Here is a 27130-nt window from a genome sequence, read left to right on the forward strand (position 1 = left end):
CTTTTGCCAGGTGGTGGTGGTGGTGGTGGTGGTGGGTGGTGGTGCTGCTGCTGCATGCCTTTAACCCCAGCACACAGGGAGGCACAGGCAAGTGGATCTCTATGAGGTCTCTCTGGTCTACAGAGTGAGTTCTAGGACAGCCAAGGCTACACAGAGAAATCCTGTCTTGGGGGAAAAAAAGATTTTGCTTTTGTCTCATCTTAAACTAACAAAGCAGATAGCGTTGCTCCGGCGCTGTATTTTATACTTGAATTTCATGGATTGATTGCTAAAAGAAGCCTCGTAGACCACCCAGTTTAGTATCCCATGCCCTTCTCTGCTTATGAGTTTGAAGTTCACACCACTCAGCCTCAGCCTCTGTTATGCTTATTGCTTTTTTACCTTCCTCGTGGCTTAAAAATGAAGGCAGGGTTGGTGTGGTGGCTCATGCCTTTAATCTCAGCACTTGGAAGGCAGAGGCCGCCAGGGTTATACAGTGAAACACTGTCTCAAAAAAAAAAAGGGGAAAGAAGGAGGTGATATAAATGAGGAAATGTATAAATGATCCTTCTTTCACACTTCGAGTCATTGTGGAAATAATTCAGCTAGAATGTTCAAATGCTTTAGAGATTATTTATAACTTGATAGAGAAGTTTGCTCATCTTTTAGTGCTATTTTATTTTGAAACAGAGTCTCACTATATAGACCAGGCTAGCTTTAAACTCACAGATATCCTGCCTCCCAGGTGCTCGGATTAAAGGCCTGTGCCACCACACCCAGATCCCTCTTAAAAATTCTTTCTATAATTTTGATTTTTAGTTTGGAAGTCTGACTCACATGCCTCCTGAGACTGTCGTAGGGCCAAGTTTTGAGTGGGACCTGTGTGCTCTGTGGGCCACGTGGTCTGGGCCTTCCATTAGCTGAGGTGGAAAAGGTGGTTCTGTGGGCCACATGGTCTGGGCCTTCCATTAGCTGAGGTGGAAAAGGTGGTTCTGTGGGCCACGTGGTCTGGGCCTTCCATTAGCTGAGGTGGAAAAGGTGGTTCTGTGGGCCACGTGGTCTGGGCCTTCCATTAGCTGAGGTGGAAAAGGTGGTTCTATCTGAAGCCCACAAAGACTGACAGGTGCTTAGCATGGCAAAGGAAAAGCCGGTGACTGCCTCTGGGGGCATTTCTTGTCCACAGTCTTGCAGGGTGGGTTTCTCCCGTGGCCTGGCCCTGCCCTGTGCTGGTGAAAAGCTGGTGTGGACTTGGAGGTCTCTGCATCCTCACGGTGCTTTCCAGCTGAGCATCTTGGGGACCACTTACTTACACTCTGTACCTGGACAACAGGACTAATAGTCCTGCCAGCCTAGGGCTGACTGTGTGACATGGAAATGCTTGTCATGTCATGTATTAAGAGCTGAATACTCAGGATAGACAGAGATGTGTATGTTTGAGACACAGGGTGAGTGTAGTGGGCTGGAACAATGAGAAGTTGGCAGACACTGCTGGCACCTGGCACTGCCCACAGGCATGCCTTGCCCTGAGCCTTCATTTGTGTCCTCTTGTGAGTCCTTCCAACAACCCAAGCCCTCAGTATTGCCTGGAAGATACAGAGAAGTCAGCCTCCTTGTCCCCAAGATCACACAGCAAACAAATGCCCGACTTAGGAGTCAGGAAAAACAGGTAGTGCCAGCACCCGGGGACTTGAGAGGTGGGGTGGGAGGGGGTGAGGGCCAGTCTCTTAAGATTTGATAGATAAGAAATTAGAAATGCCAATGTGAATTTGATAATATTATTATGACTTGTAGAGGATGTTGGTGATGAAGGAGAAGAGGAGAAAGAATTCATTTCCTATAACATCAACATAGACATTCATTACGGGGTCAAATCCAACAGGTAAGTAGTGTGAGTATGCTATTATGATAATGAGCCACAGGTCTACTGCACATGAACACATCCTGAACATGGGCAAGATTTCTAAGTCAGTTTAAATCCTGAAACACTCCAGTTTTAATAGTCACACATGGTGCTGGTCTTAGGTTTCAGCTGTCATGTACTTACTGGTAGTTTGGGGTTTCAACTAGATTTTATTCTTTGGTCTAATAATAATCTCTGCTTTTATTTGTTTTTATCATTATACATTAGTAGTAAACATTCTTATGTACAGGCCTGATTGTTTTTAGGATAAATCCTTCAAAGTAGTATTACTAATTCACAGGAAAGACATCATTATAGTTTTAATGAATGTTGCTAGATTTTCCACCTTCCAGAAAGTTTGTATCAACTTGTAATTCCAGTAGAAACTTTCAAGTTTCCATATATGAATACTATCATTATTCTGCATCGGCAGTCAAGACTTCTTAAGCAATTTGAAGACTACAGGGGGGTTGCTAAGTATAGTGGTACACACTGTACCCCAGCATGTAGAAGGCTGAAGCTAGAGGATCAAGCTTGGGGTCAGCCTAGTCTGCATAGGAGGAAAAGACTGTCTCAAAAAAAAAGGTTGCAGAAGAGATGTGTGGACAGTGAGTAGAACTCCCAGATAGGAGTTGCTGGCATTTGCCACACGTGGGTTGGGGAAAGCACAGTAATTTGCCTAACCTGCACTGCAATATATGTGTGTGTGTGTGTGTGTGTGTGTGTGTGTGTGTATTTATATATGTGTGCATATATGTATGTATGTGTGTGTGTATGCATATAAATTTTTCCTTCGGCTTCCCGTCTTTTGCAGTACTGAAAGCACTCTACCACTGGGTAGATCACAGTACAGGAGCCTTTCCTCTACTTCTACCACGTGGGTTCCAGGGTGGAGGACGGGATTGATACAGCATACAGTCATTCTCCCATAGTGGGAAAGGAAGATGGTCACAGCTAGAAAAGCAACCATTCAGTCTGGTTGGTTGGTTAGTTTGAGACAGGTCTCACTATGTATTCCTGGCTGGCCTGAAACTCACAAGAGATACCCCTGCCTCTGCCTTCTGAGTGTTGAGATTAAAGGTGTATGCCACCACACCTACCTAGCTCAGTGTGTTCTTAATATAATTTTAAGTTAAACATTCAAATGAAGTTTTGTTTTCAACACAAAAACTATAGCTGTTAAAACTACTAAGAGTGGGACTTTTCTGTTCTAATTCTGCCTTTGCCTTTTAGCTTGGCATTCATCAAGCGAACTCCTGTGATTGATGCAGATAAGCCAGTGTCTTCCCAGCTCCGGGTCCTCACTCTCAGTGAAGACTCACCCTATGAAACACTGCATTCTTTCATCAGCAATGCAGTGGCTCCTTTTTTCAAGTCCTACATCAGAGAGTCTGGCAAGGCAGACAGGTAAGCCCTGCTTTCTCACTGAGTCTGGGCTCTCTCTCATTACAGCAGTGTATCTCCTTAATACTGAACAGACCTTACATAATGCTCTAGTTCTGAGATAACTTCATGTCTTTGTAGGGATGGTGATAAGATGGCTCCTTCAGTTGAAAAAAAGATTGCAGAACTTGAGATGGGACTCCTTCACCTGCAGCAAAATATTGAGATCCCAGAGATCAGCTTGCCTATTCATCCCATTATCACGAACGTTGCAAAGCAGTGCTATGAGCGTGGAGAAAAGCCCAAAGTTACAGATTTTGGTGATAAGGTTGAAGACCCAACTTTTCTTAACCAATTACAGTCTGGAGTTAATCGGTGGATCCGAGAAATTCAAAAGGTAAGAGCACTGTGAAATGATTTGCTTTGGGGCAGTGGTTTGCTCTTTTAATGTCTATGGGAAGCTGCCCCAAGTTCTGGTGTGACTAAGGTGATGGTAGGAGCCCCTCCTGTTTCTAGGGATGTTCATGCAGGGCCAGAGTCTGGGCAGATTAGTAAGTATACTGTGAACTGTGGGAGCATTTAACGCAACCACCTGGCCAAGCTGCAAACCAAACCCTTCAAATGTACAGGGGAGAGATCAACTTGAGATTTACAAGTCAATGTCATCGTATCTTCAAAGGTGACCAAACTCGATCGAGATCCTGCGTCGGGAACTGCCTTGCAAGAAATCAGCTTTTGGCTAAACTTGGAACGTGCACTGTACCGCATCCAGGAGAAACGGGAGAGCCCTGAGGTCCTCCTGACTCTGGACATCTTGAAGCATGGCAAACGTTTCCACGCCACTGTCAGTTTTGACACTGACACAGGTAAGGCCCGAGCTGATAATTTGATGCATAAGTTATTGATCTTGCTTCTTAAGGTCTTTGATGATTTAAATGACAACTAGTAGATGCACTGTGGGATGAGACCCAGGCCCAGCCTTGTCTGTACCAGCGGGACACACCCTAAACACTGCTATTCTCTTAACCCCTTTTCTCTCTGGCACCTTGTCTCCTTCTTACCTTAATCCTATGGGATAAAATTCTAGGGCTCCCCTCAGCACCTACACATTCCATTCCCCTTCATGACTTTTGAGAAACTAAGACAGTTTCTAGTCCTGAGGATAGTGAGCCCTGGGACTCGGCCTCCTATCACTCCACTGTGTGGTCGCTGGGTAGTCAGGTGGTCATTGCCCGTGCTGCAGAAGGAAGGCGAGCACATCATTGTTGCTTTCCTACTCCATTACCTTCTCCGCCTTCCTCCTTCTCCTGAATGGTCAGGAAGTGCAGAGCTGGGCGTGATGCACACCCGTCTCGTCTCAGCATCTCCTCTCCCCACCCCCAGTGCCGAGAATTGAACCCAGTCTCTTAGATCCTGAGTAAATGCTCTTCCACTGAGCTAGCCCCAGCCCAATCACAGAACTTTGGAGTTAGAGGTAGGATTCTAAGGCCAAGGCCAACCTGATCTACATAGCAAGACCCTATTTCAAAGACAGCCAAGGGATAGGCATGTAGCTCAGCGGTAGAGTGCTTGCCTAGCAAACACAGGTCTTGGGTCCAGTACCAAATTCTGTAGTAGGTTAACTAATTCTTTTTTTTTTTTTAAGATTTATTTTATTTATCATGTATACAGTATTCTGTCTGTGTGTTTGCCTGCATGCCAGATCTCATTACAGATGGTTGTGGGCCACCATGTTATGTGGTTGCTGAGACTTGAACTCGGGACCTTTTGAGCAGTCGATGCTCTTAACCTCTGAGCCATCTCTAGCCCAACTAATTCCTTTTTAATAGCAACAGTAGGAGTGAAGTTGCATTGGCATGTGCTAAACCCAGAAATGTTTGGCCAGTATCTATTTGTAAAGCATTTCTACAAGCTCCATAGCCACGAAGATCAAGTAATTAAGACCCATTTATTTCCTCCCAACAAAAGGTGGTACTCGGCATTTTAAGTAAGGAAATCTCACGTAGAGCTCTTCAGGCTCCCATGACCACCTTACAAATGTTAACTGGCATTCACCAACACTGATATGTACATTCGATTCTTTAATTTAAAACAACTCTGAAACTTTAATTACTTCTCCCTTTTTTTTTTTTTTTTTTTTTTAAAAAAAAAAAAGATGGGTTTTTATGTAGTCATGTATCCTAGACTGGCCTCAAACTTGGTATAGAGCCAAGGATGATCTTGAACTCTTGACCATCCTGTCTGCATTTCCCCAGTACTGGGGTAACAGGAGTACCACCTCACCTTGCTTTGAATCTTTCTTCCCTAATACTTTTTAAAAATCTTATGTCAGAGGAAGAGGTAGACCAAAAGCCAGTTTTTCCTGTGAGTCTATGTTCATGATGACACCTTTAAATTCAGCCGTTGGTGAGTGGTCTCAAGACTGACATTCAAGTTTCTTTAAACTTAATTATTACAGTAAAACATATAGACAATACTAAAGCAAAATATAAAGTTAAGCCATACAGTTGCCTCCAGCAAGTTTTGGGGTACAAGGCTGGCTACCATCCATTTTTAACATAAGTATTGGGTGGGTGGGTGGGTGTGTATGCGCGCACCTCATGTGTACACGGTGCCCACCGAGGCCAGAAGAGGCTATTGGGTCCTGTGGAACTGAAAACTTATCATGGTTGTGAGCTGCCATGTGGGTGCTGGGAACCAAACCCAGGTCCTCTGCAAGAGCAGCCAGTGCTCTTAACTACGGCGTCATCTCTCAACCCATCTCTGCTCTTAAGTAAAGCAAAACTGAGGCCACGTTAGGGCTAGTGGTACTTTTTTTCCCCCAAATACCATGAATGATTTTTCTGTAACTAAAGCATCTATAACATCAAAATGGATTCCATAGTTAAGACGTCGTTTACTTGACTTTATTACTTTCCACAAAAGCCATTAACCCTTTCTGTCAATCCAGGTCTCAAGCAGGCATTGGAAACAGTGAATGACTACAATCCTCTGATGAAAGATTTCCCTCTAAATGACTTGCTCTCTGCCACTGAGCTGGACAAAATAAGGCAGGCACTTGTTGCAATTTTCACACATCTGAGAAAGATCCGAAACACAAAATACCCCATTCAGCGGGCACTGCGTCTTGTGGAGGCAATTTCCAGAGACTTGAGTTCTCAGCTGCTCAAAGTCTTGGGCACTAGGAAGCTGATGCATGTAGCTTATGAAGAATTTGAAAAAGTAAGTCTTAGTTCTTAGAAAACCACCCTGAACCAGTGAGATGATGTGACGTAATGACAAGTCCATCGCCTGCATTTCGCCGTAGGTCATGGTGGCTTGCTTCGAAGTCTTCCAGACGTGGGATGATGAGTATGAGAAGCTCCAGGTGCTGTTGAGAGACATCGTCAAGAGGAAGAGGGAAGAGAACCTGAAGATGGTGTGGCGCATCAACCCTGCTCACAGGAAGCTTCAGGCGCGCCTTGACCAGATGAGAAAGTTCCGACGCCAGCATGAGCAGCTGAGAGCGGTCATTGTCAGGGTCCTGAGGCCACAGGTACGCCTCTGCTACAGACGTTCGCGTGCTCTATGCTTTGATGCCTAGTTCACCCTTTTAAAGAACTAACTACTTGGTACTTAGTGTTTTCTTCAGTTTTCCTTTCGTCACTCGTCATCTTTGAGATCTTGTGATGCTGCGTTATGTTGTTCTAGGTATCCAGATACTTAGTGTGCTCAGCACAGGGTACAGTGCAGAGCAGAGTACTGGCCAACGTCTGAGGTCCCAGCTCCCCCACCAAGCTCCACCCATTCCTTCTGCCCTTCACCTTGAGAGCCCTAGAGCCAGACACCCTGGGTTTAGATTGTAGTGTGTGACTTTTACAGAGTCCTTGCCCATAAATTATGAGAAATGATTGTTTATCTCTGAACTTAATTAAAATAATTCAGGGCTTCCCTTTTTCTTTGTACATTTTTGGTAGAGTTTTTTGTTCTGTTTATTTTTTTTGTCTTGTTCCGTCCTAGGGATGAAAGTCGTCAGGTACTGTGTTGCTGAACAACACCCTAGTCCTGTGTATGTTCTTCTCCTCTTTGCATTCCCTCTTCTTTTTCACCAGTTAGTCTTTCCTTTCTGAAAAAATAGAGTAAAGACAAAAGTGTGCCAGGAGTCCGTATGGCGCGGTCATGGCTGGATTGTGACTATCAAGGAAGGAAGGTTTAAAAGGCCACCCTGCTGCATCGTAACCCTGTGCTCTGCACTGACAGAATTCACCTCTTTTGCAAATATTTTTGTTCCAAATCTTTCTTTTAGGTCACAGCAGTTGCACAACAGAACCAGGGAGAGGCACCCGAACCCCAAGACATGAAGGTGGCTGAAGTCCTCTTTGATGCTGCAGATGCCAATGCTATCGAGGAGGTGAACCTGGCCTATGAGAATGTCAAGGAAGTGGATGGGCTGGATGTTTCCAAAGAAGGTACAGAGGCTTGGGAGGCTGCCATGAAGAGATACGATGAGAGGATCGACCGTGTGGAGACCCGCATCACTGCCCGCCTTCGAGATCAGCTCGGCACAGCCAAGAATGCCAATGAGATGTTTAGGATTTTCTCCAGGTTCAATGCACTGTTCGTCCGCCCACACATCCGAGGGGCCATCCGAGAATACCAGACCCAGCTGATCCAGCGTGTAAAAGATGACATCGAGTCTCTGCACGACAAGTTCAAGGTCCAGTACCCTCAGAGCCAAGCTTGTAAAATGAGTCATGTCCGTGACTTGCCTCCTGTGTCAGGGTCTATCATCTGGGCTAAACAGATTGACAGACAGCTCACTGCCTACATGAAGCGAGTGGAAGATGTCCTGGGCAAAGGCTGGGAGAACCACGTGGAAGGGCAGAAGCTGAAGCAGGATGGAGACAGCTTTCGAATGAAGCTCAACACCCAGGAGATCTTCGATGACTGGGCAAGGAAGGTGCAGCAGCGCAACCTTGGTGTCTCGGGGCGCATCTTCACCATTGAGAGTGCTCGTGTGCGGGGTCGCACTGGGAACGTGCTCAAGCTGAAGGTGAACTTCCTTCCAGAGATCATAACTCTGTCCAAAGAAGTGCGAAACCTCAAGTGGCTTGGCTTCCGTGTGCCACTTGCAATTGTGAACAAGGCTCACCAAGCCAACCAACTCTACCCATTTGCCATCTCACTGATTGAAAGTGTCCGCACTTACGAACGTACCTGTGAGAAGGTGGAGGAGCGTAACACCATCTCGCTCTTGGTGGCCGGCCTGAAAAAGGAGGTGCAGGCCTTGATCGCAGAAGGCATTGCCCTGGTGTGGGAATCCTACAAACTCGACCCCTACGTGCAGCGCCTGGCAGAGACGGTGTTCAACTTCCAGGAGAAGGTAACTTAATTTGACCCTTCAGCATGTGTGGTGGGTCTAGTCAGGGAACGCTGGTTCTCCCCAGCAGTCTGTAAGATGGGAGCTAAAGCCGCTGGAGCTCGGGAGGAGAGACGTTTCCTGGGGCTTTGGGAATGCTGGCAAGGAACACTGACAAGTCTAGAGAAGGACATGGGGGCCCTAGGCAGGTGCCGAGACAGCCAGAGGGAGAGGTGTCTCCAGACCTGTAGGAGTGCTTGTTCCCTGAGCAGGGCAGGGGGAAAGACACCGGTGGTGTTCCTGGCCGTCCTTTCCTCTCCGGGCCATGCAGGGGAGCCGCATCCTCCCGCCAGCGCCTAGGGCTAGCTGTTGACAGAGGGAGGACTTCTCTGCCCTCAGTGAGCAGAGTTCTTCATGAGAGGAACAGGGTAAAAGTCGCAGAGCAAGTGGATGTTTTAATGCTAAACATACCTCCTCCAGGTGGACGATCTCCTGATAATTGAGGAAAAAATAGACCTGGAAGTCCGTTCCTTGGAAACGTGCATGTATGACCACAAGACCTTCTCCGAAATCTTGAACCGAGTTCAGAAAGCAGTGGACGACCTCAACCTGCACTCGTATTCCAACCTGCCCATCTGGGTCAACAAGCTGGACATGGAGGTACGGCGGGGTGGGCTGGGGCGCTTTCCGTTGCTGCTGTCCCCGCAGGCGTGAGCCCTGTTAGCTGCGGCCTTAGTTGTCTGCAGAGCATTTCCTTAGATCCTCACTTGGCAGGTCCTCCAGAATCCCTCAGCCAGTGCCACAGCAGAAGGCGCTGTGCCCTGTCCCCTGCGGTTCTCAGCTGGGAGCAGGGAGTTGAGGCCCAGAGGAGAGCTGGGAGCAGGGAGTTGAGGCCCAGAGGAGAGCCCTCCTTTTGCTGGACACATGCCAGCTTCCATTGGTCTTTCTCTCCTGGTCAGAGGACTTGAGTTGTTTTCTTCTTTTGGTGGCAGCGGTGGTGCTGCTGGGGATGAGTCCTGTGCCTTTCTCACCACTGACCCCCTCTGCAGCCCCAGCCCTCCGGGCAGCCCTCTCTGACCACTGCCCTCTCCACACCAGATTCCTAAAGCCGTGGGAGGGTGAGGCCAGGCCTGAGTGGCTTTTCTTACTGCCGCATTTGGAGAGGACAAGTGGCTGGAGAGGCCAGAGCAGAGGTTACAGATTGAACGTGGCTGGTTCTCTCCGTAAATTTAAAATGGTTTCCATGCAGAGGATATGGCAGGAAGAAAGTTAACAGCCCACAGAGGCTGTGGATGGCCCTCAGCCCTCACATTCCTGCGGTTTTGATGGCCTAGGGCACACTGGTGGCCAAGACATGCAGAAGTCCTGTCTGTCATACAGGAAATTCGCCTCATTCTGGACAGAGAGAAGGCTTTCTTCTACTTGTTGAGGGAAATGGCTTGATCGTCAGTCACTGTTTCTAGTTTCACCTCTAAAGCTAGCTACCTCCAAGCGCCACAAATTCTCACTTAAAGTGAGTTTTCCATCATAAATAATAGCCACCAAGATTTTAACTGCTTCTACAACATGGCGTTAAGTCTCCCTGTCACTTAGGAGCCAAGTCCCAAAGGTAGAGATGAGGCTGGAGATGGGACGGAAGGGAGACAGGATGGCAGTTGCAAACCCGGCTTTGACACACCTGCCACCTTCTCATTCTCGTGCTTTGTGAGCTCCCCTGCAAGAGCAGCCACTCAGTGACTGTGCTTTCTCTGTAGATCGAAAGGATCCTGGGTGTTCGTCTGCAAGCTGGACTCAGAGCCTGGACCCAGGTTCTGCTTGGACAAGCAGAAGATAAAGCAGAAGTTGACATGGATACAGACGCTCCACAAGTTAGTCACAAGCCTGGGGGAGAGCCAAAGATCAAAGTGAGTATTTCCATCGGCACTCACCTGGGTATAAGCAAAACAAGTTCCTCCCCTTGGGAAGGACCTCTAGAAGCTAAGGCAAGACGATCACAAGTTCAAGGTTGGCCTAGGCTATGTAGTGAGACTCAGTCTCAAAAAGAGGACAAGGTCTAGGGATATAGCTCAGTGTCAGAGCGCTTGTTTAGAATTTGGGAATCCTAGATTGGATTCCTGGCCCCGGGGCTGGGGACTGTAGGGTACACAGAGAAGTCCCCTCACACTGGAAAAGCCTGACAGCACCGCCGGTGATGTGGGTGTTACTACGTGCTTAGAATGTCCTGTGATGGGAGGCACTTCACACCTGCTTTTTCTCCAGGAAACTACGAGAAATAAAAGTTCACACTGATGGTCAGTCTGCACAGCATCTGACCAGAGCTCTCCTAAAGCGTCAGGGTCATGGAAAATAGTGCCTTGGGTTGGAAAGGGTTGAGAACATAGAACAACTAAATTCAAGTGCAGGGTGATCCAGGGTGTCACAGCCAGTGTCAGTGAAGCTGCTGAAACACTTTGTACTTTCTTTGCAGTCTCCTATCAGTTTAAAATAATTTCAAAACAGCCATAAAGAACTCAAAGTCTGATTTAAGAAACATACACGAGGGCATTCTTACTTGCCCAGTATCTGTGTGATAAACTATTTCAAAAACTGCATGTAACAAGTTGTCTGAGTCCAGGCCAGCAGCAGAGCAGCCCCATGCTGGGCAGGAGGCTGAAGGCTCTGCATTATGTTAGCAGGAAATGTGCTCCCAAAGGTGTCTGCTTGGCAGTGATCCATGCACCCTGTACTTGCTTCCTGTTTGCACTCTTTGTGTTTATTTACCTATACATTTGGCTCACAGCATGGAAACCCAAGTATACTACACCAGTAGTCTTGATCTGAGAGAAGAAGCCATTGGTACTTTCTTAAACTACAAGCTCTATCTTTTTTTCTATTTTTTTAAAAACATTTTATTTTCATTCATGTTAATGTTTTTGTGCGTGTGTGCCATGTGCTTGCAGAGGCCAGAAGAAGGTGTCAGATCGCCTGGAGCTGGAATTACAGCTCATCGCTGCCTGATGTGGGTGCTGGGAACTGAACTAGGGTCCTCTAGACGGGCAGGATGTGTGTGGTCTTAACTGCTTGTGCCAGCTCTCCTGGCCCTTTGTCTGTCTTTCTTTTTGTTTTGTTTTGTTTTTTTTGAGACAAGGTGGCTTGAACTCACAAATATCTACCTGCCCCTGTCTCCTGAGTGCTGGGATTAGGGATGTGCACCACTACATCTCCTCTTTGTGTGTGTGTGTGTGTGTGTGTGTGTGTGTGTGTGTGTGTGTGTGTGTGTGTGTGTGTTTTGAGACAGGGTTTCTCTATGTAGCTTTGGTGCCTGTCCTGGAACTCACTATGTAGACCAGGTTGGCGTCGAACTCACAGAGATCCGCCTGCCTCTGCCTCCCGAGTGCTGAGATTAAAGGCGTGCGCCACCACCGCCTGGCTCCTCTTTCTTCTTTAATGCTTAATTTCTTAACTTTTTAGTCCCGTAGTTCTTTGTTCCTAAAGCATTCTTTAGGTAAATTTTTAAAATTACATTTATTTGCTTGGGGAAGGAGCATGTGTACCATGGCCTGCTTGTGGAAATCAGAGGATGCCTAGTGGGAGTCAGTTCTCTCCTTCTTCCGTGTGGGCCTAGGGGTCAAACTCAGTTGTCAAGGCTAACAATAGTCCCCTTTGCCAGCTGAACCATCTCATCAGCCCATAAACATGCTTTTTAAAATATTGTATCCCAGTGAAACAATACGTGTGTCTGACTTAATAAATTCAGTAGCCAGTGGAGAGAAAGTTGGACTTCTGAACTAGCCTGAAGTACTGACTTGTGGGAGCACAGACAGTGGAGATCGCATCATTCACCATATGGCTGGCAGCAGGGCCCACCTCCCTGCTGCTTCAGAGATACTAGTTTTTCAGGCCTCTAGGTCATTCTATTGAGCATGTGGATTCCAACACAGGCACCAGGGCACCTCGAGCAGATGAAGCAGTGCCTGTCCCCAGCCTCTTGTGATCTTAGAGGGACAGATGTGAACTAGTCCAGGAGTACATCTGATAAAGTGACAGACTTTGTGGTTCTCACCAAAGATGTCATCATTTAGACAAAGAAGATTGTTAAGAATCAAAACCATTTTATTAAAATATGTTGCTGAGTAAAAACAAAACTTTTTTTTTTTTTTTTTTTTAACAGAACGTTGTTCATGAGCTAAGAATAACAAACCAGGTAATCTATTTGAATCCACCCATCGAAGAGTGCAGGTACAAGCTATACCAGGAGATGTTCGCCTGGAAGATGGTTGTGCTGTCCCTGCCCAGGATCCAGAGTCAGAGGTACCAGGTAAGCATCCAGGGGCTCCAAGCATGTGCCCTCTGACCAGGTCTCACCTGGACTCGGATGCTACTTCTCAGGATGTGTCATTAAACAAGCCCTGTACATGTCTTTTCATGTACAGGTCCCGTGTTCTAAGGGAAAGCTTGGCATTTGCAGTCTCCCTCATCTCCTCGAAGTTTCCTCCATGAGCTTCTTTGGTTTTTCTTTTCAAACGGGGTTTCTCTGTGTAGCCCTGGCTGTTTTGGAACTCACTCTGTAGACCAGGTTGGCCTCGAACTCATCTAGATTCTTCTGGCTCTGCCTCCCGAGCTCTGGTGTCAAAGGCGCCTGTCACTATGCCTGGCCCATGGACTCCTTTGATAATCCCAGTCCTCCTGTTTTCCTCTCTACCCCATTGTTATTTTGTTCGGTTTTGGACATCTGGTCTCACCGTACAGTCCTAGCTGACCACCAGCCTCAGCCTCCTGAATACTGGGATGGCCACACCCAGCTCCTACTTTAGAGAAATTTTCAAGCACGTGCAGAAGTGGGAACCACGAGCTCCTATCTGCAGCCTTATTTATCAGCACGTCGCTGTTCTCACTCCATTGGTAGCTCCCCACCGACAAGTCTAAAGCCAATCCTAGATTATAGTCTTCCTGGTATACTTGTAGGGCCGGAGGGGAACCCGAAAGACCTTTTTGTCCATAATTCTAGCCAGATTCCACAGCTCTGCCGTGCAGTCTGTTCTAGAACTTAGTAATTATGCTAGAACCACACCCTTTACAATTTAAATAACTAAACAAGTTTATTATTTTTTCAATTTTAATTTTTATGTTTTTTTTTTTTTTTTCCCTGCTTGTATGTCTGTGTGAGGGTATTAGAACCCCTGGAACTGGAGTTACAGACAGTCTTGAGCTGACACATGGGTGCTAGGAGTTGAACCTGGGTCCTCTGGAAGAGTAGCCAGTGCTCAGAACTACTGGGCCATCTTTCCAACCCCAAAACACACCTTTTTTCCCCCATGACTTTGAGCATAAATGTCACTCTTCTAGGGTTTATTTGTTTTTGTTGTTATTGTTTTAGTTACAGTTATTTGGGGTGTGTTTGTGCATACACACACTTTTTCACCTATCACAGAAAGTGAAGGTCAGAGAACAACTTGCAGATCAGATCTCTCCTTCCACCTTGTAAGGTTCATTCGGGGAATTGAACTCAAGACATGGGCTTGGCCTCAGGTGCCTACTGAGCCATCTCCCTGGTCCTTGAGTATGTTTTGCTCAGCTAATCAAAACCATGCTATGAATTTTGGTTTCTGTCCCAGGCATCTATGTTATCATTTTTGTGATCCTCCTTGTCCTATTCTGTGTTTAAGGCTTTGCATTGTCTTGTTTCTCTCCACACTGACAAATGAAAGCTTGCCTGTTTCTCGACACTAATACTCAGACACTTGAGCACCCTCCAACCAGCTCTGCTCTGACACAGCCTTCTCCACATTCACATACAACCTGACCTTACCCAGAGCCCAGGCCCATCTCTGCAGTTGCTGCTTTCCATTTCTGTTTTGTCCTGTAGACAAATTTCTAAATGGTCTTATTAAATAAAAACACGGAGCCAAATATAAGGGTGAAAACCTGAGAGATCAGGGAAATAGGAAAAGCCACAGCTAACCTCACCCCACCAACTCCACAGCTTCCGAAGAGACCTACTATGCCTATATGCCTTTCTGTTCTGTTCTCTCATTTGCTCTCTCAGCCCAGCTACATCACTTCCCCTTCCTGCCCAGCTCTGTCACTTCCTGTCTGTCTGTACAGACCTCTAGACCTCTATGGTTGGTGCTGGGATTAAAGGTTTGTGTCTTCATGCCTGGCTCTGTTCCCCAGTTTGACCTTGAACTCACAGAGATCCAGACAGATGCCTGCCTGCCGAGTGATAAGAATAAAGGCGTGTGCTGCCATTGCCTGACTTCTGTTTAATATAATGGCTGTCTTTTTCCTCTGATCTCCAGGCAAGCTTTATTATTAGCGCACAAATGAAATATCACCGCACTGTCCCACAGCCATGACTTGGTGCCCTTCTTGCTGTACTCTTGCTCTCTGGGCCTGCCTTCCACCCAGTCCAGAAACCATGTGTCAGCCGTGACGTCTGTCATCACTGTCTTTAAAGTTCACCCTGGTCTGTTTCCCCACAGTCACTGTTCCCACTCTGTCTGAGGTTACTAATGTTTCCTCCTGCCATTCTCCCTGCCTAGTCTTCACTTACGGAGTAAACCTGCCTGCCTTTGCTCCTCTGTGGCTCCTCTCACAGCCTGCCGCCTCTCTTGTGGAAAGAGGCAGTCCTGGTGCTTGTTGGGCCCATAGTTACCTTTTTGCCTTTCTGACCTTAATTTCTGCTTCTCCCCTCCTGGCTCTGCTCAGGCCTCACTGAACTCTTGCTAGCGCTCAGCCGTGCAGACTGACTCTGGTCAGTCTGGCATCAGTCCCTGTACTACAAAAAATGAGTAAAGCACGACCAATCCCTGTCCTCCCTGTCTCTTTCCTACTTATTCTGCACAGACTTGCTTCCCATCTGACACTCTGTACATGGGTGTTCTTTGTCTCGATCCTCCTATGGAATCGGACTTCATGGGAGTGGGAGTGTCTGTTTATTGTACTTAGACTGAGGCCTAACGTGTAGGAGGTGCTCAGGCAGGTCAGATGAACCAAGGGCTCCTTGCATTCTTTACCCTGTGCCATTAGTGTCTCCACGTTTTCCAGCTTGTGGTTACTCTAGTGTTCCCTTTATTGGTTTAACGAGTTAAATATAATCAGGCTTCTTGTTACTTGTGCCTAGGGAAAGTGGATATTATCTCTTAAAAGATAATCTTTTGATGGTGACTTTTAGTCATTTTTAGTAAATAAAGGTGACTGAGATTGGCATTGTGTGCACCGTTTAACATTCATATCCTGCTCTTGTTGGTCAGGTGGGCGTGCATTATGAATTGACTGAGGAAGAGAAGTTCTATCGGAATGCATTGACACGCATGCCTGATGGCCCCGTCGCCCTGGAAGAGTCGTACTCTGCGGTCATGGGCATTGTGACTGAAGTTGAGCAGTATGTTAAGGTAAAATGCTCTTGACTCCCTCCCAATGCAGTGGGTACTCTATTCTAGACATGCAAGAGGATGAGAGAAGGGCTGGAGTGTAGCTAGAGGCCCTGGGTTCACTCCCCAGCACCACCAAAAAAGGAAGAAAGAAGGAAAAAATACTGGGAAGGTCTTAATAGGTAGTATGGTCCAATGGGCAACACTTGCTCTATTTATTTATTTATTTATTATCTATCTTCTATGTGTTTTTTTATTTGGAGGCAGGGTTTCACTCCTTATTCTAGCCCTGGCTGGCCTGGAGTTACTTGCTTTGTAGACCAGGCTGACCTAGACCCTGGAATTCTTTTGTCTCCTGAGAGCTGCAATACATGTGTGTCCCCACACCTGGCTGCATCTTACCATGTAGCGTGGGCTGGTCTGGAACTCCCTATGTAGACCAGATTTGCCTTGTACTCCCAGAGTTCACCTGTTCTGCCTCACAGTGCTAGGATTAAAGGTGTGCACCATCACACCTCGTGATTTCCTTTTTTTTTTTTTTTTTTTTTGGTTTTTTGAGACAGAGTTTCTCTTGTGTAGCTTTGCGCCTTTCCTGGAACTCACTTGGTAGCCCAGGCTGGCCTCGAACTCACAGAGATCTGCCTGCCTCTGCCCCACCCCCACCCCCCCACCCCCAGTGCTGGGATTAAAGGCCGCCACCACCGTCCGGCTGATTTCCTTATTTTAAAGCCAAGAGTGAATAGTAGGATAAATCTTGTAGGGTCTTAACTCTGGTTTTCAAGCAAAGTAAATTTTCTCCTTGTGCTGTATGAGTTCTGAGACCGAAGTGAGGTTTTCTAATGGCATGAAAACGTGACTCTGGACTGTGGCATAATGTTGCTAGAATATTCGTGGTCTACAGAACAGCAGCTGGAATGGGGCGTGTTCCTTATTTGCAGGTCTGGCTCCAGTACCAGTGCTTATGGGACATGCAGGCGGAGAACATCTACAACAGGCTTGGGGAAGATCTCAACAAGTGGCAGGCTCTCCTGGTCCAGATAAGGAAGGCCAGAGGGACCTTCGACAACGCAGAGACCAAGAAAGAGTTTGGACCTGTGGTGATCGATTACGGCAAGGTGAGCGTGGCTTGTTCTCCAGCGGTGTCAGGGGACTGGAAAAGCTGTACTGATGTGTGCCTCTGCGCTGGAGAGAAGTGACAAGGGCTGTGTGTGTCACTTCACCTGCAGGTCCAGTCCAAGGTGAACTTGAAGTACGACTCCTGGCATAAGGAGGTGCTCAGCAAATTTGGGCAGATGCTGGGGTCCAACATGACAGAATTCCATTCCCAGATCTCAAAGGTGAGGAGTGGGGATGCTGCCCAGGGAACTGGCGGCTGCAGGTTAAGCCTGGTCCCATGGTAAAATATGGCCTTCTCTCCAACAGTCTCGCCAAGAGCTAGAGCAGCACTCTGTGGACACGGCCAGTACCTCTGACGCAGTGACCTTCATCACCTATGTGCAGTCTCTAAAACGCAAGATCAAGCAGTTTGAGAAGCAAGTTGAAGTGAGTTCTCACGTTTGACCCATGATTAGCTGTTAATATCTTATGTTCTGAGGGATTCAGCACCTGAGGAGTGTTTCTTACAGTGTGCCATAAGCCACCATGTGTGCCATGACCACCAGATGTGCTTGTTAGAATGCACTGTGGCAAGCCTGGTGTGATGGCACACACCTGCAGTCCAGCATTTGGGAGGCTTAGCAGGAGGATTGTGAGTTTAGGCCAGATTGGTCTTCATAACAAGATCTGGTCTCAGAAAAGAGGCTGCTGGGAGCAGAGACGTGCCTGAGTGGGTAAAGGCACCTGCTGCCAAGCCTGATGACCACGAGGTGAAAGGAGAGAGCCGACTTCCACAAGTTGTCCTCTGCCTTCTGCACACATGCTGCCACACATGTGCTCCCCGCCACACACACCCCCAAATGTATGTGAAGAAAAAAGCGTGCAAACACTGCATGTGGAGCCTAGGAGTCTGCCCTTGAAAGGTTCTGGGTGGTTGTCATGCACAGTTAGGTTTGAGAGGCACTGTCTGTCCAAACCTCTGACTGTTTTCGAGAACTTAGGAGTGGAGTGTTCTCTTGTAATTTAGGGTAAGGGATGAGGCACAGCGCAGGGGCTCTGTGCCCCTGGGTGCTGTTAGGTGTGGTAACTGGCGGGCCACTCCAGACTCTGCAGTCACTCTGACCACAGTAATCTGGAGGTGGACAGTTGTGGAAGAGCAGATGCCTTGGTCTGTGGTTCTGGGCGGGGGTGGGGTGGGGTGCGGTGTTCTCTCTTGTTGGGACTTGGCAGCAGTTTTCCTGTGGTTATAGAAGACAAAAACATGATCTTTTAACTCTCAAAGCTCTACCGCAATGGGCAGCGGCTGCTGGAAAAACAAAGGTTCCAATTCCCACCTTCTTGGCTTTACATTGACAACATCGAGGGTGAGTGGGGGGCCTTCAATGACATCATGCGCCGGAAGGACTCTGCCATTCAGCAACAGGTGGCAAACCTGCAAATGAAGATCGTGCAGGAGGACCGAGCTGTGGAAAGCCGCACCACCGATCTGTTGACAGACTGGGAGAAGACCAAACCCGTCACGGTGAGCGTCGCTAAGCCTGCCTGCCTGCAGCATAGCATGGGTTATTGCTGTCAGGGATGGGAAGCCCCGCTGGGCTTAGCTTTCCAGAACTAAAGATGGGATTGCCCTCTGTAATTAAAAGGCTGGGCTGGCAGCCAGTCCTGTAGGCTGAGGCAGAGGATCACCTGAGTGTGTGAGTTTAGGGCAGCATAGCAAGCTAAAAGCAATAGCAATAGAAAGTGAGGGTCTGGAAATAGACCTGGTAGAGATCTTACCTAGTGTGTGGATGCCCTGGGTGTTTGTAGATAGTAAGTGGGACAGCCAGGGCAGTCATCTATGTACCCAGAGGGACAGTCATTTCAGTCAGCTATTGGTATTTGTTTAGTTAATGTCTGTGGGTGTTCTGCCTGCATGTCCGTCTGTGCACCGTGTGTATGCAGCGCCTCTAGAGGCCAGAAGAGGATGTCAGATCCCTTGGAACTGGAGTCAGAGACAGTTGTGAGCTGCCATTTTGGTGCTAGGACTCAAACCCAGGTCCTTTGGAAGAGAGCAGCCAGTGCTCTTAACCACTGAGCTGTCCCTCCAGCCCCCCAGAAGGAGTTTTTAGATGATTAAAACTTATTTTGCTGTTTTTAAACTGCCCTTAGACATGCTCAGAATTTAGAATTTGTTACCCACAGCTCAAGGTTCACAAGGCAGCAGCTAGCTGCATGCATCATGGGGGGATGTGGTTCCTGTCTTGTCCCTGTTGGCCCTCCACCGTCTTGAAGCCCAGGGCCGTCTCCTGGGACAGTCCTGCCACTCTCTGTGCTCTGGCTATTCCAGGGCAATCTGCGCCCCGAGGAGGCTCTTCAGGCCCTGACCATATACGAAGGGAAGTTTGGCCGGCTGAAGGATGACAGAGAGAAATGTGCAAAGGCCAAGGAAGCGCTGGAACTGACAGACACGGGACTCCTCAGTGGCAGTGAAGAGCGTGTACAGGTAAGGACCCGTGAGTGCAAAGTCTGGAGACCTGCTCCACCAGGCTCTGCCACCGTCCTGGTCATCCGAAGGGCCCTGGCAGATGCTAAGGTGGTTTTTCGTTTTGTTGCTGATTTGTAAGCTGCTCTAATGTCCCCAATTTAACTACCTTGCTGTTCTCAATCACAGGTGGCCTTGGAGGAATTACAGGACCTCAAAGGTGTTTGGTCAGAGCTTTCTAAGGTCTGGGAACAAATTGATCAAATGAAGGAGCAACCATGGGTCTCAGTTCAGCCTCGTAAGGTAACTTGTTAAAGTGGATGTCTGAGTCTTTCTACATATTAGCAGTCACGGAAAGAACTTTGCAAGTTCACAAACTGTCACTTATGTCCTTACATGTTATTTATGTGATTCATCGAGACTGATGTGAACCTTGTCTTAGAGCCATTCCAAAGCTTGCAGCTCAGTAGGTGGAGTGCTCATCCAGCCTGCACAAAACCTTAGGTTCACTGCCCAGAACTCCGGCTGCTGGAGTCAGGGGGGCCTTTGTAAGTTCAAGGCTAGCTTTGGATACATGAGACCAGGTATCAGAAGGAAATTAAAAAAAAAGGCCATACAGTGTTGTTGATATGTGTGTGTGTGTGTGTGTGTGTGTGTGTGTGAGAGAGAGAGAGAGAGAGAGAGAGAGAGAGAGAGAGAGAGAGAGAGAGACTCCATTCTCTTGTGTCTCCTAACAGCTTCGACAGAACTTAGATGGCCTCTTGAACCAGCTGAAGAACTTCCCTGCGCGGCTTCGGCAGTACGCCTCCTATGAGTTTGTTCAGAGGCTGCTGAAAGGCTACATGAAGGTGGGTGACTCTCCCTCTGGGTACTGGGTGTCTTTTCAGAGGACACTGCTCACATCCTGTCTGCCCTGCACAGATTAACATGCTGGTAATTGAACTGAAGTCTGAGGCACTTAAAGACCGGCATTGGAAACAGCTGATGAAGAGGCTTCACGTGAACTGGGTGGTTTCTGAGCTGACCCTGGGCCAGATCTGGGATGTTGACCTCCAGAAGAATGAAGCTGTTGTCAAGGATGTACTGCTGGTGGCACAAGGGGAGATGGCTTTGGAGGAATTTTTGAAGCAGGCAAGTGATGGGAGTGGGTGTCAGGCTGTTGATGGATTTGACTGTAAAACGAGGCGTTGTCATCTATGTATCTCTGTCCCCGATGTTTGGTGCCTACAAATGCTGAGTGCTGATTTGTGCTGGTAATGGCCTCTTCCTGGCTCCACTCAGATACGGGAAGTGTGGAATACATACGAACTGGACTTAGTCAACTATCAGAACAAGTGCCGCCTGATCCGAGGCTGGGATGACCTCTTCAACAAGGTCAAGGAGCACATCAACAGCGTGTCTGCCATGAAGCTCTCTCCATACTATAAGGTTCGTTGCCGGGGCACTCTGCTGCAACTGGGATTACACCTTAAGTGTCTGCTTATGTAAAATGTGGGTCAGACAGCTTGATGGGATCCTGATTGCAATTTTCCATCACCTTTGGCATTTCCTTGGGGGGAAAGGTTGAGCTCTGCCCGCCTGTGTACCCACCAGGTGTTTGAAGAGGATGCCCTGAGCTGGGAAGACAAGCTGAACCGGATCATGGCCCTCTTCGACGTGTGGATTGATGTGCAGAGGCGCTGGGTCTACTTGGAGGGCATCTTCACAGGCAGTGCGGACATCAAACATCTGCTGCCCGTGGAAACCCAGCGCTTCCAGAGGTAGAGCTCCAGCAGGATCAGGCACTGGCAGGGCTGAGGAGCCCCTGCAAAGGCTGACCAGCTCTCCTTTGTTCTCTAGTATCAGCACAGAGTTTTTGGCTCTGATGAAAAAAGTCTCCAAGTCTCCACTTGTGATGGATGTTCTGAACATACAGGGAGTACAGCGGTCTCTGGAGCGGTTGGCAGACCTGCTCGGAAAGATCCAGAAAGCCTTGGGGGAATACCTAGAACGAGAGCGGTCGTCTTTCCCCAGGTAAGCTGAGAGAGCCAAGTTCACCTGGGCTCTGCTCCCTTTTCCTGGTGTCACTCAGCTTTGATGTCGAGGATCCTGGTGACCAAGTCGCTGGCTGAGTCCTCTGCCTTGCAGCACTGGTTTCTAATGCTCCCCACACTCCAGTTTTCCACCCCAGTTCACTAAGCTCATTTTCCTGCCAAGCCACTTGCTCACTCCAGGGTCTAGCCCTGCTGTCTCCTGAGTGGCCTCTCCTCCTTTCCAAGGAGTTTGCTTACCGTGAGCGGAGCAGATGCTGTCAAAATGACTGGTGAATGACGTTGAACTCCTCCAAGTCTTATTGTAACATGTCTCTTGCCGAGCCCTGGCAGGTGTTTGCAGCTGAGTTCAGGCTGGAGGTCTTCCTTCCAGCTGCCTCTCCTGTACTTGAGCATTTGCTCAGTCACCCTCTGTACACCAGGCAGTAGCCACTGGGTTGTATTGATTTCAGGTTCTACTTTGTGGGTGATGAAGATCTGCTTGAAATCATTGGAAATAGCAAGAATGTAGCTAAGTTGCAGAAGCACTTCAAGAAAATGTTCGCTGGCGTTTCCAGCATCATCTTAAATGAGGACAACTCTGTGGTCCTTGGCATTTCATCTCGAGAAGGAGAGGAGGTAGGTAGTATGACTGTGACTCAGAGCCGGGCGGTGGTGGCACACGCCTTTAATCCCAGCACTCAGGAGGCAGAGGCAGGCGGATCTCTGTGAGTTCGAGGCCAGCCTAGTCTACAGAGCGAGATCCAGGAAAGGTGCAAAGCTACACAGAGAAACCCTGCCTCAAAAACCAAAAAAAAATGACTGTGACTCAGAAACTTCTCTTACATACTTGCACTCTTAATTCTTGATGTTTTTTTTTATCTTCAGGTTATGTTTAAAACTCCAGTGTCCATCACTGAACACCCCAAAATCAATGAGTGGCTCACTCTGGTGGAAAAGGAAATGAGAGTCACCCTGGCTAAACTTCTGGCAGAGTCCGTTACAGAAGTGGAGATTTTTGGAAAAGCAACCTCAATTGACCCAAATACCTACATTACTTGGATTGATAAATACCAGGTAATCTTTAAAAGAAGCAGGCAGGCTGAAGATAGAAGCGCTGACTGACTTGAAAATGACCCCTTGGGAACAGGGCAGTGGCACCTGTAGTCTAGCTCTTTGGGGAATCGAGACAGGAAGACTACCCCAAGCAGTGTAGTGATACCCCATCTCAAAAAAATGACCCTGTGGATCTGCTGTCTTGTTTCTTTCAGGCCCAGTTAGTGGTATTGTCAGCCCAAATAGCCTGGTCTGAAAACGTGGAGAATGCGCTAAGCAGCATCGGGGGAGGTGGTGATGTGGCCCCCTTACAGTCCGTGCTGAGCAATGTGGAGGTCACCCTCAACGTGTTAGCAGACTCTGTCCTCATGGAGCAGCCCCCTCTCCGAAGACGGAAGCTGGAGCACTTGGTAAGCCTCATGCCTGAGCCCCTTCTTAACTCGCAGCTCAAGTAGTGAAAGGAAAAGAGGCTTAAAAATGGACCTTTTGGGGGCTAGAGAGATGGCTCAGTGGTTAAGAACACACACTGCTCTTCCTGAGGACCTGAGTTCGATTCCCAGTGGCTTACAGCTGCATGTAACCCCAGCTCCAGGGAGATCTCTGACCTCTAGGCACTTGAATTCATGTGCACATACTCCCCATGCACATAATTAATAATAAAAAAAAAATTTAATGGGCTTTTTGTATAAAAGAAAGGTAAGCTGGGAGTTGTGGTCTACACCTGTAACCTTAGCATTGGGGAGGTAGAGGCAGGAGGCTCGGGAATTCTAGGCCAACCTGGCTTACATGAGTGGACATAGGCATTCAGTCTTTGGTTCTCTGTTCCTCTTTAAAGAGAATCTTGGTGAAGGCTAGGTTGGTAAAACTGGAAAAACTGCTCAAACAATAAAGGTGGATTCCCCTGAAAAGTGACACCCAGAGTTGACCCCAGCCTCTATGCACACATGCGTACATACACCCACAAAAGGATGATGTGTTATAGAGGTGTCGGGTGCCTAGATGGGAGGAAGAAAATGACCAGCTTTTTGAGGGTGTACACTCCCCAGCGGGGTGACTGGTGTAGCCTGGTGGCACGAAGTGGGCAGCCTGTGGGGTAGACATGAGAAAGCTGCTCTGTCTCGTTCAGCTGCACGGGGCTGTTGCTTACAGTAGGCTTTTGGCTTTTGTGTTTTCTGTAGCTCTGAGTCTGTGATACTGTTGTGTGGATACGTGGATGACATTTCCACTGTCCCTGCGGGTGAAGTTCTGTTGGGGTTTGGAATATTTGCTGCTAGTCACTGTAACAGCCTAAATCCTAATGTAAACTCAACAGATAGTCTGCAGAAGTTACTTTAGCTTGTGGCAAATTTTTACTTCCTCAGATCACAGAGTTGGTTCACCAAAGAGATGTTACCAGGTCCTTGATCAAAAGCAAAATCGACAACGCCAAGTCTTTTGAATGGCTCAGCCAGATGCGGTTTTACTTTGACCCTAAGCAGACTGACGTGCTCCAGCAGCTGTCCATTCAGATGGCGAACGCCAAGTTTAACTATGGCTTTGAGTACCTGGGCGTTCAGGACAAGCTGGTTCAGACACCCCTCACTGACCGCTGCTATCTGACAATGACACAGGCCTTGGAGGCCAGGCTTGGGGGCTCTCCATTTGGTAAGTTATTTCACAAACTGGACAGATGGGGTGGGGCAGTGTCATTTTTATACACTAAGCTGATGGTTGGGGTGCTTTTCTACATTCCATGGTTTCTACATTCTAAAATCTTTAACTTCCTTGTATTCATTACATCTGAATTTCAAAATAAATGTATGGCTCTCTTCAAGCTAAGGATTTGCTACCAATTAGGTAATGGACTAAATTGCTTTTCTTTCAAATAACAGGACCTGCTGGGACTGGGAAGACAGAGTCCGTCAAAGCCCTTGGCCATCAGCTGGGGCGCTTTGTCCTGGTCTTCAATTGTGATGAGACCTTCGATTTCCAAGTAAGACTTTTTTTCACAGCATCTAAAACCATTAAGCTTCCCCTCTCAAAGGCTCAGTACTACATGCCTTACCTGGTGCTATTCTGAACTGCAGCAGAGCCCGACACACACATTGACGTCAACTTGACCTTCATAGTCTCAAAGTTAACCATTATTGTTTGTCTAAAATGGCCATTGCCTGCTTGTCTGTGTACTTATGTATCTGAGACTGGGTTTCCTTGTGTGGTCCAGGCTGGCCTGGAACTCATAATCCTATCTCAGCTGGGCTGGCAGGCATGCACAGTCATCTGTAGCAGTATCTATCCTCCCTTCCAAACCAGGGGTCAAGACCAGAATTTAAATATGCTAGCCAGGTGCTCTACCCCATGCTACACCTCCAGCACTGGAGGGGGTACTTTGCCAGCTAATGCTTAGTGTCTGTGTCTGAAAACAGTGACTATTCTGCAAATGATTTTCTTTGCTAACAAAGTGATAAAATAAAACAACAGTTTTGTCAGAGGGGTGTTACTGACACAGGATGGAACATGCATTTCTCAGCACCTCTTTGTAATGGTGATGCTGTTCATGTGAATGAAGAATGACTCACTGAGTGTCTGCATTGGGAGGTAGACAGTGTTCTCATTTTGAAGGGAGTAGTTAAAGGTCTCAGAAAGGTGTGCCTTACTCAGAGTCGGACAAGTCAGCTACAGTTACCAAAGGCTGCACACCAGAGGTGCCTCCCCACAGTCCTGGAGCCTGGAAACCCACGTGGTTTTGATAGTCGGCTCCCAGTAAGGCTCCTCTTCCTTGTGTGCAGATGCTGCTTGCCCACAGGCTGAGCATGTGCCCTCTTCTCTGTGTCGAGGGCAAGGGAGGGGGGTGGGAAGAGTGGATTCTGCCGGGCAGTGGTGGGCACGCTTTTAATCCCAGCACTCAGGAGGCAGAGCCAGGCGGATCTCTGTGAGTTCGAGGCCAGCCTGGTCTACAGAGTGAGATCCAGGAAAGGCGCAAAGCTACACAGTGAAATCCTGTCTCGAAAAACCAAAAAAAAAAAAGAACTCCAGTCCTCTGAGTAATGTCTCCCTCATTCACCTCCTGTAGGGCCCGTGTCCACGTACAATAACACTGGGGGTTAGGACATCGAAGGGCGACTTTGGGAAAGGACACAACTCGGTCCATCACAAATGGCTTCATCTTCTGTGGTTCCTTCCATTCCAGGCGATGGGACGGATCTTTGTGGGGCTTTGCCAGGTGGGCGCCTGGGGCTGCTTTGATGAGTTTAACCGCCTGGAGGAGCGGATGCTGTCGGCCGTGTCCCAGCAGGTGCAGTGCATACAAGAGGCACTCCGGGAGCACTCCAACCCCAACTACGATAAGAGTAAGACTTCTGGGGGGTGTTTGGTTTGGTCTGTTGCCGAGGAGGTGGAGGGAAATCTGATGGGAGCTGTGTGTTTTGACAACTTAACTCCCACAGACAAGCGGGTGTAGCGATCGCGGTTAGAGATTGGTATGAGGGCTGGGTGGTTTGAGATCGGTTTTGTTTCCTAGTGCTGGGCAGCAACAGTACCACTTCCTAGTCCTGGAGCAGGGCATCCTCTGCAAGGCCAAGGTCACAGCCCATTCCCTTCCACACATGTATCCCACCATGGCCCTCAGGGGCCCTTTGCTTCCGGCATCACTGAGAAGCCAGCCTCCTGTTGTGCCTCAGTGTCCCACCATCTGGTTGTGGAGTGAGTCCTCTGTGAGCGTAGGGACAGCTGCCCTGGAAGACTCTGGGCTAGCTTTGTTTCTTGCATCCAGCTTCCCAGCGCACGGGGTGAAGGTAGGCCTGGTGCCTGAAGATGTGCGCTAGGCTGGCGTGAGGGTCTCCCTGTCTGTGCCTACTTTAGCCTTTTTGGTTTACCTTTACTGCACAGTTAGAGCAACTTGTGTTAGAAAGAGTCTCCCAGACCTGAAGCGAACAGGACTGTGAGCCGCCCTGCAGTCTCTCACAGTAAACACTCCCGTGGTTGAGGTGGCTGGAGGCTTTGTTTCCTAAGTTGAGCAGATGCTGAGAGGAGCTGACTGCCGTGATCTCCACATTCAGCATGTTCGCACAGTTAGGGAGCGGCTTGCCTCCGGTGCCTGACGGGTGCCGCTCTGTGCCTGACTGACATTGGGTCTGAGAGGGCTCGGGCCTGGCTGCTGAGAGCAGCCCCAGAGCCTCCTCTCAGGCCAGCAGGGCAGTGAGGGATGAGCGGTGCTGCCGTTTTAGAGACGGGCAGGTGGCTCTGCTCTCCGCTCCGCTCTCCGGGGTCTTTAGTAAGTTCACGCCCTCTCCTTCCAGCCTCCGCCCCCATTACCTGTGAGCTGCTGAACAAACAGGTCAAGGTTAGCCCAGACATGGCTATCTTCATCACCATGAACCCAGGCTACGCAGGCCGCTCAAACCTCCCTGACAACCTCAAGAAGCTGTTCCGGAGCTTGGCCATGACCAAGCCTGACCGGCAGCTGATCGCCCAGGTCATGCTGTACTCTCAGGGCTTCCGGACTGCTGAGGTCCTCGCCAACAAAATCGTCCCGTTCTTTAAGTGAGTAGCTGAGAGCTGTCCACAGACACGTTTCTA

At 48.3% G+C, this 27130-nt stretch overlaps 1 protein-coding gene across 2 annotated transcripts in view; it reads left to right on the plus strand.

Moving 5' to 3' along the window:
• The window catches only part of Dync1h1 (dynein cytoplasmic 1 heavy chain 1), a 68820-nt gene that overhangs the window by 8424 nt on the left and 33266 nt on the right, over positions 1–27130 (plus strand). For both annotated transcript variants that reach the window (XM_006992131.4, XM_015985722.3), the window contains exons 2-30: positions 1771–1858; positions 3113–3286; positions 3404–3659; positions 3942–4128; positions 6213–6484; positions 6570–6797; positions 7548–8624; positions 9081–9260; positions 10355–10504; positions 12751–12897; positions 15833–15973; positions 16891–17067; positions 17179–17289; positions 17375–17494; positions 18330–18569; positions 19374–19529; positions 19698–19811; positions 20246–20356; positions 20430–20639; positions 20790–20936; positions 21102–21268; positions 21348–21521; positions 21991–22156; positions 22406–22594; positions 22789–22983; positions 23935–24217; positions 24445–24545; positions 25743–25902; positions 26851–27094. In XM_006992131.4, coding sequence (XP_006992193.1) covers positions 1771–1858; positions 3113–3286; positions 3404–3659; positions 3942–4128; positions 6213–6484; positions 6570–6797; positions 7548–8624; positions 9081–9260; positions 10355–10504; positions 12751–12897; positions 15833–15973; positions 16891–17067; positions 17179–17289; positions 17375–17494; positions 18330–18569; positions 19374–19529; positions 19698–19811; positions 20246–20356; positions 20430–20639; positions 20790–20936; positions 21102–21268; positions 21348–21521; positions 21991–22156; positions 22406–22594; positions 22789–22983; positions 23935–24217; positions 24445–24545; positions 25743–25902; positions 26851–27094 — 5965 coding nt within the window. The remainder of the gene's footprint in view (positions 1–1770; positions 1859–3112; positions 3287–3403; positions 3660–3941; positions 4129–6212; positions 6485–6569; positions 6798–7547; positions 8625–9080; positions 9261–10354; positions 10505–12750; positions 12898–15832; positions 15974–16890; positions 17068–17178; positions 17290–17374; positions 17495–18329; positions 18570–19373; positions 19530–19697; positions 19812–20245; positions 20357–20429; positions 20640–20789; positions 20937–21101; positions 21269–21347; positions 21522–21990; positions 22157–22405; positions 22595–22788; positions 22984–23934; positions 24218–24444; positions 24546–25742; positions 25903–26850; positions 27095–27130) is intronic.

Source organism: Peromyscus maniculatus, chromosome 14, assembly GCF_049852395.1.
Source record: "Peromyscus maniculatus bairdii isolate BWxNUB_F1_BW_parent chromosome 14, HU_Pman_BW_mat_3.1, whole genome shotgun sequence".
In the NCBI taxonomy this organism is placed as follows: Eukaryota; Metazoa; Chordata; class Mammalia; order Rodentia; family Cricetidae; genus Peromyscus; species Peromyscus maniculatus.